General features: G+C 43.1%; 1 protein-coding gene across 6 annotated transcripts; it reads right to left on the reverse strand.

Moving 5' to 3' along the window:
• Nucleotides 1-1521: 1521 nt before the first annotated feature.
• LOC123068209 (pentatricopeptide repeat-containing protein At1g63070, mitochondrial) lies at nt 1522-10343 on the reverse strand. Of its 6 annotated transcripts, XM_044490705.1 has the most exons (9): nt 7524-7698; nt 7297-7370; nt 6834-6966; nt 6407-6714; nt 3604-4471; nt 3047-3501; nt 2513-2933; nt 2303-2421; nt 1522-2213 (listed from the first exon to the last, which is right to left on the reverse strand). In XM_044490705.1, exons 5-9 carry the CDS (start codon nt 3965-3967, stop codon nt 1818-1820), a joined length of 1755 nt encoding a protein of 584 aa, XP_044346640.1. In that variant the 5' UTR covers nt 3968-4471; nt 6407-6714; nt 6834-6966; nt 7297-7370; nt 7524-7698; the 3' UTR covers nt 1522-1817. The 6 variants fall into 6 exon arrangements, with proteins under 6 accessions (XP_044346640.1, XP_044346639.1, XP_044346636.1 ...); XM_044490704.1 differs by lacking the exons at nt 1522-2213; nt 2303-2421; nt 2513-2933; nt 3047-3501 and having other exon boundaries at nt 4215-4471; nt 7297-7411; nt 7524-10343; XM_044490701.1 differs by lacking the exons at nt 1522-2213; nt 2303-2421; nt 2513-2933; nt 3047-3501 and having other exon boundaries at nt 4215-4471; nt 7297-7365; nt 7524-10342.
• Nucleotides 10344-10436: the final 93 nt, after the last annotated feature.

A 10436-nucleotide genomic window follows, 5' to 3' on the forward strand; every position in this document is an offset into this window, starting at 1 on the left:
AAAAAATCAAATTCATGATTATTCTTAATTTTCCAAAAATTACAAGTATTTTCCAAATTAACGAACCATTGTTCAAATTTGTGAACTTTTTTATAAGAATCCCAGAAAATTGAATTCATCAATTTTTAATAAATTTTTGAAAATTATCCATAATATTTTTTTTTAATTTACAAAAAACTTCCAAATTCGTGAACTTTTCTAAAAAAGGGAATGTACAATTTTTTTTATCTGTAAGATAAGTGAATTTGCCCAATCATTACGACAAAATATTGACGTATCACATGGAGCTGAATGAGCCAGTGGGTTGGCTTTCCTTGGTAACGATTTCTCGTTTCAGTGATACCGATTTTCGAAACTAGATTAACACTTGATCCTTGTTGTATGTTCATGCTTTCCGAGCTGGATCACACAAGATGGCAATACCTCCAAGTCAGAGGAGGTAAATCCCATCTTGCTCAACCATGCCTCGCAACATAGATCTTGACTAGCCTGAAATCTACCTTTTTGACTACTGATACGTCTCCAAAGTATCTATAATTTTTGATTGTTTCATGCTATTATATTATCTGTTTTGGATGTTTTATATGCATTAATATGTTATTTTATATTATTTTTGGGACTAAACTATTAACCTAGAGCCAGTGCCAGTTTCTGTTTTTCCCTGTTTTTGAGTTTCGCAGAAAATGAATACCAAACAGAGTTCAAATGGAATAAAACTTTCGCGATGATTTTTCTTGGACCAAAAGTCAACCAGGAGACTTGGAGATCAAGTCGGAAGAGCGACGAGGCGGCCACAAGGATAAAGGGCGTGCCCCCACCCTTGTGGGCCCCTCGTGCACCCCCTGACCTAATTTCTTTGCCTATATATTCCCATATATCCCCAAACCAACAGAGGCATCCACAAAAACACTTTTCCACTGCCGCAACCTTCTGTACCGGTGAGATCCCATCTAGGGTCCTTTTCCGGCATCCTGCCGGAGGGGGATTACATCATGGAGGGCTTCTACATCAACATTATTGCCCTTCCGATGAAGCGTGAGTAGTTTACCTCAGACTTACGGGTCCATAACTAGTAGCTAGATGGCTTCTTCTCTCTCTTTGATTCTCAATACCATGTTCTGCTCGATGTTCTTGGAGATAATTGGATGCAATGTTCGGGATATCGCTTCTCGTTAACTTATCGATCGACCCAAGAGAAGAGATAAATCGGCTTATCGGCCGATTTATCGTTTTTATCTGTCAACCATTTATCGGCAAGTTTTTTTTTAAATCTCAGGTTTTCCCAACCAAAATAATGTAAAATATGCTATAATATTACACACACCGACACACATGACAAATAAATTGTCCTCTTAAGCCTTAAAAAATGTGCTATATTAATATATTACACAGTGCACACATACACAAGCACATACATGACCATCTACCATCACGTTGTGCTCCAAGCCTTTAAAAAATGATATATTAGTATATTAAACTGTACACACACACACACACGCACAAGGACATACATGACCATGTACCATCAGTTGTGCTCCAAGCCTTCAAAAATCAAATAAATTGCAAAATGTAGGTGCACACACATGACAAACAATGAGAAATAAACATAGTCCAGCAATACATACTTACATATATAGTAAGGTCATAAATAACCATAGCTTTGCATAGTTGCATCATTGCATGACAAAGCAAAATAGGAAACTAGCAAACAGCACACATAGTGGTTCATAGTTCTCTCACAAGTCACAACTGAAATAAATAGCTAGCAAACATAAAAAAGCACACATAGTGCAAAGCATTGAAGGCTTGAAGCCCCATTAAGGCTCCATCGGGTCCCCCTCCTCATCTTCATTGGCGCCTTGTATCACCCCATCATCATCGGACTTGAATTCTATGTCATCCTCATTGACAAGCCCGTGATCAGATTCTTCCCCATCGGAAACAAATTCTTCCACTTCATGAAGTTCTCTCACTCTTGAACTTCTATGTAGCTCAACAAACTCGGAAGCTCCCATTGCATCAACCTCCTCCATGGCATCAACATAAGCACCTTCACATATCCAATCTTGTGCCATGAAAGCATCTTCACCAAGAAGAACATCACAAGATGAGGAGTACTCCTTCCTCTTGTCTATCATTCTTCCATTGAATTGAATATAAACTAGATCGTCCCTATGATGCACGTCTAGTTTATTTCTCCTCTTTGCATCCACCTAAAAATTGCGAAAGGAAGCTTAGTGATTTACATTCTATCAAAAATAATATACGAATCAGATTTGAGTATTTGCAAGTTGAGACTTACTTGTTCAAAAACACACCAATTTCTTTCACATCCGGATGAACTTGTGGTCAAGTTGAGTATCCTCAAAGCAATGTGCATCAATGTAGGAGTTTGTAGTCCATAAGTTGCCCACCACTCCCCTACATTTAAAGGAAAAATGCAAAGTATTATGCAGCAGCCCAAAAAATTCATAATTGCAATATGACAATATTATCTTGAGAACAAGCTTACCGGCATTGAAATTTGCATTGCTAATTGCTTTGGTGGCAACCACCTTCCCAAACATGCGTTCCTTCTTTTTAAATTTGGGCAAGTCAATGTTAAGCACTTTGTTTTGCTTCTCATCATCATCGAGATAAAATTGCTCAATAACTTCCATCAAGTCGGACATGACTTCCACATTGGTAAACATGCTTGTGGTAGCATAACTATAATATGGATTCAAGGCATATGCAGCAATGTGCAATGGGGTATCTAGCCTCCCATTCATCTTGCTCTCCATGGCCGTTGTGATCGCCTTATAGTCCTTGTCCGAATTATCAACCGCAACCAATATTGCCTTCTTTGCCTCTATTATTTCTCCATACATAGAGGCCATGGATTGTCCATCGCCATCAGCCAACCGAAGTATCTTCACCAATGGCTCAAAAACCTTCCATTCCAAGTTTCCAACATACCCAAGCACAAGTGCACAACATTACTATTTAACATATACACATGCATTCCAACATACACAAGCACAATTTGAAGTTTAGTAAACAATACCTTAATGCAAAGAGACACATTTTTCCAAAATGCCCTACTCATTATTGCGGCATGAGCCACCTGCCCTTTCTTTGTTCTCGTGTGCTTGCATCCTTCCCAAGTATCACTACAACACATTTCCTTTAGTTGCTTCCTCTTAGCATCAAGACTTTGCAAGGTAAGAAATGCCGAAGCAAATCTAGTCACCCCCGGTCTAACAATGTCTCTCTTTTTTGTATAGGACCTCATCAGGACCAATGTAGTATGATGTGCATAAAGGAAAGTAGTCATTTCTTTTGCTTTGGTTATTGTAGAACCAAAATGCTTCAACTTTGCAACCGCTTCTACCATCAAGTTGATGGTGTGAGTTGCACACGAGGTCCAAAATAACTTGGGCCTTTTATCTTTCAACATCACCTTTTCTCCCATGTTGTTTGAAGCATTATCCATGACTACTTGCACAACATTTTTAGCACCTACAAAACACAATAAGCAAGTAATTTTCAGCAAGTACTAAAATTCAGCAAGTAATAAACTTGAAAAGAAACGAATGAGAGCAAGTTGAAGATGATTCATACCTATTTTCTCAATGCATTCATCCACATAATTGAAAATGTATAGACTTGTATGTGCATCGGCCGACACCTCCTTTGATCCAAGATAGACGGTCCCCAACTTGCAATGCACGCACAAGTTCATGATGCTCCTCTTTTTCTTGTCCGTCCAAGCATCAGTCATGACAGAGCACCCTGTATCTGCCCTCTCGACCTCATGTGGCTTCAACAAATCCCTAGTCCTTTCCACCTCCTGCACCAACATCTTCTCCCTGATCATATATTGCGAGGGTTGCTTCCAATCAGGACCATAGCGACCAAGAGCCTCACAAAACTGTTTGAAATCATCATCATTGATAGCATTGAAGGGTAATTTTTTCTTGTACATCCATCTAGCCAAATATTGCCTAACTTTGTAGCTTCTTTCCTTATCAACACTATCATTTATAGTATACTATTTTTTATATTTCAATGGGATCGAAGGATCAATTGGAGCAAGATATTGATCCATTGCCCCCTTCTTTGGAGTACCTTCACCAACTTCATTCAGCTGTTCTTGATCATCCTCGTTGACCTCTATGGTGATCACAACTTTAACTTCTTCTTCGCGCTTTTGCTTTGCCAATTTCTTCCTCCTTGGTGCCTTGTGTGATGCAAAAGCTCGAGTAATCTAATCTTGTGTAGCTTGCATACAGCTGGTCACAGCGCCTTTGATCTGCCCAATGTGCTCCTTCATCCTAGTGACCCCTCCCGACATAATTTTTCCACAAAGCTTGCACTTTAGCCTTTGCGGATCACTAGGATCAATCAACTCGGCAAACTCCCAAGCCATGTCATCCGACTTCCTCTTAAGTGATGAACTTGCAAGTTGAGATGAACCTGAACCAGCCATCTACATAAATAAAAGGAAATAACCATGCATCAGCATCTACATAAATAAAGGAAACAACCATGTATCAGCCATCTACATAGTTTACTAATGAAGCAATAATTGACTAATATAATTAAAATCTACCGGATACAATCAGCCATCTACAAAACTCAACCAAAATAAAGCAACAAGCAAGCATCACTACTTGTCCAGAGAATAGAATCGGGAATGAGAAGAATCCATGCTGTGGCGTGTGGAGCTTCTGCTGCTCTCGATCGTGGACGAAGGGTTGGCGGGGGGTTGAGGCACGCCGCTGCTGGATCCTGGGGAGGGGTGTGGGCGGGGAGCTGCTCCAAACGTCCCGCTCCTAGGCGCCGCCGTGTGGAAGCCTCAAGGACGGGGCGCCGCCGTGTGGAATCCTCAAGGACTAGGCGCGGCTGGCCAATGCTGGAGACGGGGATGAGAGGAGGGATGAGGTGCGGGGTAGGGCTGGAGACGGGGACGAGCCGACGAGGTGCGGGGTGGGGCTGGACAGGGGGACGAGGTGAGGGGCGGGCGAGCTAGGTCCGGCCACCGGAGGAGACCATGGTGGCGGCGGCATGGTGAATTGCGGGGAGTGGCTGCCGGCGAAGCCCAAACGCCAAACCCTATCGGGACTCGGGAGGGATGTGTCCCGTGCGAGGGTTCTGGGGAAGGGGTGCGCTACAGGAGATTTTTTTGTGATTTCAAACAGGTGGCCCCCCTGGATTTACCGGCCAAAATCGCTCTGACTGCTGATAAATCGCTCTGACAGTCGATAAATCGTCCAGACCGATAAACACCAGGGATATGCATTTATCTTACCGGTTAGACCCTGATAAGCGATAAATCGACCGATTTATCGGTATATCGGCTGATATTTTGAACAATGAATTTAGATGTAATACTTTTTTGCGGTGTGTTTGCCGAGATCCGATGAATTGTGGATTTATGATAAACTTATCTATGAATATTATTTGAATCTTCTTTGAATTCTTATATGCATGATTTGATGTCTTTGCAAGTCTCTTCGAACTATTGGTTTGGTTTGGCCAACTAGATTGGTTTTTCTTGCAATGGGAGAAGTGCTTAGCTTTGGGTTCAATCTTGTGGTGTCCTTTCCCAGTGACAGTAGGGGCAACAAGGCATGTATTGTATTGTTGCCATCGAGGATAAAAAGATGGGCTTTTCATCATATTGCTTGAGTTAATTCCTCTACACCATGTCATCTTACTTAATGCGTTACTCCGTTCTTTATGAACTTAATACTTTAGATACATGCTGGATAGCGGTCGATGTGTGGATTAATAGTAGTAGATGCAGACAGTAGTCGGTCTACTTGACACAAACGTGATGCCTATATTCATGATCATTGCCTTAGATATCGTCATAACTTTGCGCTTTTCTATCAATTGCTCAGCAGTAATTTGTTCGCCCACCGTATTATTTTCTATCTTGAGAGAAGCCTCTAGTGAAACCTAAGGCCCCCGGGTCTCTTTTCCATCATATAAGTTTCCGATCTACAATTTTAGTTTCTGATCTACTATTCTTTCAATATTTTTTGTTTCATTCTATAAACCAAAAATACCAAAAATATTTACTTTATCGTTTATCTATCTCTTTCTGATCTCACTTTTGCAAGTAACCGTGAAGGGATTGACAACCCCTTTATCGCGTTGGGGGCAAGTTTGTTTGATTGTTTGTGCAGGTATTCGGTGATTTTGCGTTATCTCCTACTGGATTGATACCTTGGTTCTCAAACTGAGGGAAATACTTATCTCTACTTTGCTGCATCAGCCTTTCCTCTTCAAGGAAAAAACTGATCTAGATCTACAAGCAGAACTGCATGAAACAGTTAATAGGCAATGTGCTATGTTTGCACAATGCCAATTCAATGAAAAGAGTAATGGAGACTACAACTGATCTAGATCTACGCACCTGGTCGTTGAGGGTTCTAGGAAACGGTGGCGTAACAAGTGGCAACCACGGTCCCCGCTGGGCGAGAGACGAGCAGGTTGGATGGGTTGGGAGGAAAAATATTTGTATGTGTTGGTGTGGGCGTGGCTTCCTTGGTATGGGAGCAGGACAAAGCTTCCTTGATGCTCCTCCCTCCCTCTTCTCCTCATGAGCGACCCGACATGGATAGCCCCAGCTAACGCACCTTCTCATCTGGTTACTTGCTTTAATCAATCCATCCACGGGCTGAAGCATTTCAACAGAAGGGTGGTATCTGAAGCTTCAGTTATCTGCGGCACCAAATGTTTCTTTAGATGCACTGAAAGAAGTTCCATTGTGAATATGTACAAGTTAGTGTACACCTAAACAGTGCAGATGATGCTAAATGGAGACAGATAAACAGCAAGACCTGTCTCGGCATCTTCACATTCTGAAACCTGCACAATAACTGAATTTTCTGTATCCGCAGTTAAAGAGCTATATGACTGGAAGTCTGCTGAGCCAAAAAGCTTGTTTCACACGACAGAAGCTTTGTTTGCACCCTGAAATCATTTCACTTTATACATCAGAGAAGGAAATTGATTATTTATAACATAGACTAATCTAGTAATAAAGGCACCACAAAAAGGTAAAGCAGAAAGCTATTCCCCTATAATAAAATTGTTAGGACTTTTCGGCAGCAGAATGTACTTCTAAACAATCATTAGAATTTATATGAAGTTCATATAACAGAATGATCAGCACAATAAAGTCCAGGGCAGCTTACATCATGCATATTTTAAGAACAAAAGCAGAGCAAAACTAAAAATAACATCTAACGATATAAATCAAGTATTTTTACAATATCTAGCATGCGATGAATTGATACCTACCTCTTCATCTAACTTGAGGAGTATCTTCCAACAGTACAAAAAATAGCTTTGGTTTTTCCAGCAGAACACCTAGCCTTGAACAGAAAATTGTCAAAATCAATCATAAACTTGTTGCCTAGCAGAAAAAGAGGCCCTAATAAGATAAATCCAACTCAAAATGTGCATGTTTATATGCAGTTGGCAGTCCTAATAACCTACTTGATTATTTGCATGAGCCAATATCTAACCTGTAATTATCTATCACACCGTCCAGGTATTGAATATCTGTGAGGGCAGACCGCTCCATCGTCAAAGTGAAAATTTTGACCTATTTCTTTCCCTCCCTTGTTCAAACAATGGCAACGGAAGCAAAGGGAACAGATGGAATGGTTCTGTTGACCAGGTTACCGTAGCTCTGTGATAACCTATGACTACGATACATCCTTTTCTTCCTGAGAATCACCAAAATCATGGCCATCGTTACCAAGGCCCAATATGCAGCTCAGCTTGGCATCCGGTGCAATGCCTGCCTGCAGCATACTGTTGTACATCGCCATAGCTTTTTTCTCATCCCCGATTTTGAAGTATCCAACTATGAGATCTGTATAAGTTACTACTGTAGGCGTAAGCCCCTTGTTCATCATTTCTTCCATAAACAACTGTGCACCATCCATCGCAAGCACTTTACTGAAGCCACCAATTAAACAGGTGTAGACGAAAGAATCTGCTGACAAACCCTCTGTTTCCATCTCTCTAAAGATCTCCAGAGCGGCCTTCATGTTTGAGCGCTTGCAATAGCACGCGATCAGAGACGTGTACAGGATCCTGTCCGGTGCCAGCCCCTCCCCAATCATATGCTTAAACAGCGTCATAACCTCAGGAAGTTTGTCATCATGGCACAAACCATTTATGAGGCTGGTATATGTGAAGATATTAGGCTTTGTCCCCTCATCGACCATTTTATAATACAACCTGAAAGCCTCCTGCAGATCCAAAGCTTTCACAAAACCATCGATGATAATGCTGTATAGCACAGTATCAGGAACGTAGCCCCTTTTTATCATGTCTGCGAAAATACCCCACATGTCATTAGGTTTATTGACCTTGCACAGGCCGTGGATGATAACCCTGTATGTACAGAGGCTGGGGACAACCCCAAACTGGCGTACTTTATCCAGGAACAGGAAGGCCTCACCAATCAGCCCTTCGTTGCTGAAGCCGTGAACAAGAATTGTGCAGGTCACAACGTTGGGGCATATCCCATCACTGACCATGAGCTCAAACACCTCCAATGCTTCTTTCAGTTGCCTATGCCTGCAGTATGCATATATCAGACTGCTGTAATTGTACGCATCTGGAACAAAATTATGATGAACCATGTCATTCCAAAGGTCATAGCAAATCTCTAGATCTAGATGTTGACAACAACCATGAAGAACGATGCTGTAAACTATGTGGTCATGCTTGAATCCTTGATCTTTCAGCCTCTTAAAAAGCTCAAACGCCAATTCAACCCTTCCAGCTCTGCAAAGACCATGCAAAAGCGAACTATAACTCACCAGATTAGGAGTGATCCCATTCCTTGCCATCTCAACGAGCATGTAATAGCCTGTCAAAACATCCCCTTGCTTGCATAAGCCATCAACTAATATGCTGTAGCTGTGAACATCTGGGACAAACCCACACTTCTTCATCCCATCAAACACTTCTATGGCCTTGTGAACCTGACCGTCATGGCAGAAACCATGAATAACTGCATTGAAACAATAGTTGTTGCAAGGGTAGCCTCTCTGACACAGCATTTGAAGGAAGTTCCATGCAGACTTCACCTGTTTGGCATGGCAAAGCCCATAGAGGTAAGTAGCATAGGTTGCAGCATTTGGCCTGACACCTTCCACTTCCATTTCAGAAAGAAGCTCCAAAGCTTCCTCCAGGCATAACTTAGCTCCATGTGTATACATACTCATCAAAACTGAATAAGAGTAGACATTTGGTGAAGGACCAGAGCTCTTCATATCATCAAACAAACTCCTCGCATACATGATCTGGTTCCCCTCAACCAAGCGCTTGAGCAAGAAGTTGCACACCTGCAACTCAACTCCCACCTTCTTGGCCTCGACGTAAGTGACGAGAGCATCCTCAAACATCGACAGCTCCACAAAAACCCGGATGACTGTGGCATAAACTTGTGGCAACGTCATCGACCCACCCAAATTGCTAGCCAACATAGGCACCAACTCAAACAACTCCGGCCCGGCATTCCCGCAGTGGTCGACGACGCTCTGAATCAGGCACCGGACATCTCTAATCCTCCGTGGCAAGAACGACCGCATAAGCAACGCAAACAGCCCGATCGACCGGGGTAGCCCATACAGCCTGACACAATCCCCGAAGCTGATCTTCCTGGCATAACCCCAGCTCGATGTCCGGACTGCTCGTGCGATCACGGGATGAAAACGCTCGTGCCTATCCTCATTGCCAACAGAGCACTGACTGGGTTCCTCCTCGTCGTCCAGGCTCTTGGCGCAACAGGCCAGAGAGGAGAGGCGTGGATCCAGCAGGGGCCGACGTCTGATCAAAAGGGCTCGACGCAGACACCCCGGCACGGCACGGCGCATAGACGAGGGCCACAAACCCCCTCCTCCTCCTTACACCGACCTCGCCATTCGAGCAAGGATGGATCCACACAGAAATCGCACCTCATGGACCAGGCTTCCTTAATCAGCTGACGGAGAGGACAGCCCAAGAAAGAACAGCACAAGCTTGCGAACTCGCATCAGAATTTCCTGCAAGAAACGATAAAGGAAACAGTCACTGCTGCAGCCGTCATCCTGAATCTCAAGCCTCATTTGGGGCACCATAACAAGAACGAAAATGGTGGGTGATTCGCAGAGTGCGGAGAGGGTATCCCCGGTCAAGTAGAGCCAGTGGGAAGCGAGAACAAGCAGTCTGGTGTTTACAACACTGCCGGCACGGGGGCATGGCAGAGGGCAGCTCCACGCACGCCCCCGAGATAAACAGCTCAAGCTAATGACTGACTAGCCAGGCGGGGGCGTGGCATAAGCAAAGCAGAAAGATTGGCATGTAATATGAGCTCCATTGATAGCAACACGGCGAGGTACTAGATAAATTAAGGGCGAATTCGCGGCCGCATAATTACC

This window comes from Triticum aestivum, chromosome 3B, assembly GCF_018294505.1.
Source record: "Triticum aestivum cultivar Chinese Spring chromosome 3B, IWGSC CS RefSeq v2.1, whole genome shotgun sequence".
Lineage (NCBI taxonomy): Eukaryota > Viridiplantae > Streptophyta > Magnoliopsida > Poales > Poaceae > Triticum > Triticum aestivum.

Excerpts from the sequence above, each read along its gene's own strand:
- LOC123068209 (XM_044490704.1), bottom strand. The coding sequence starts at position 9,893 with ATGCGCCGTGCCGTGCCGGGGTGTCTGCGTCGAGCCCTTTTGATCAGA.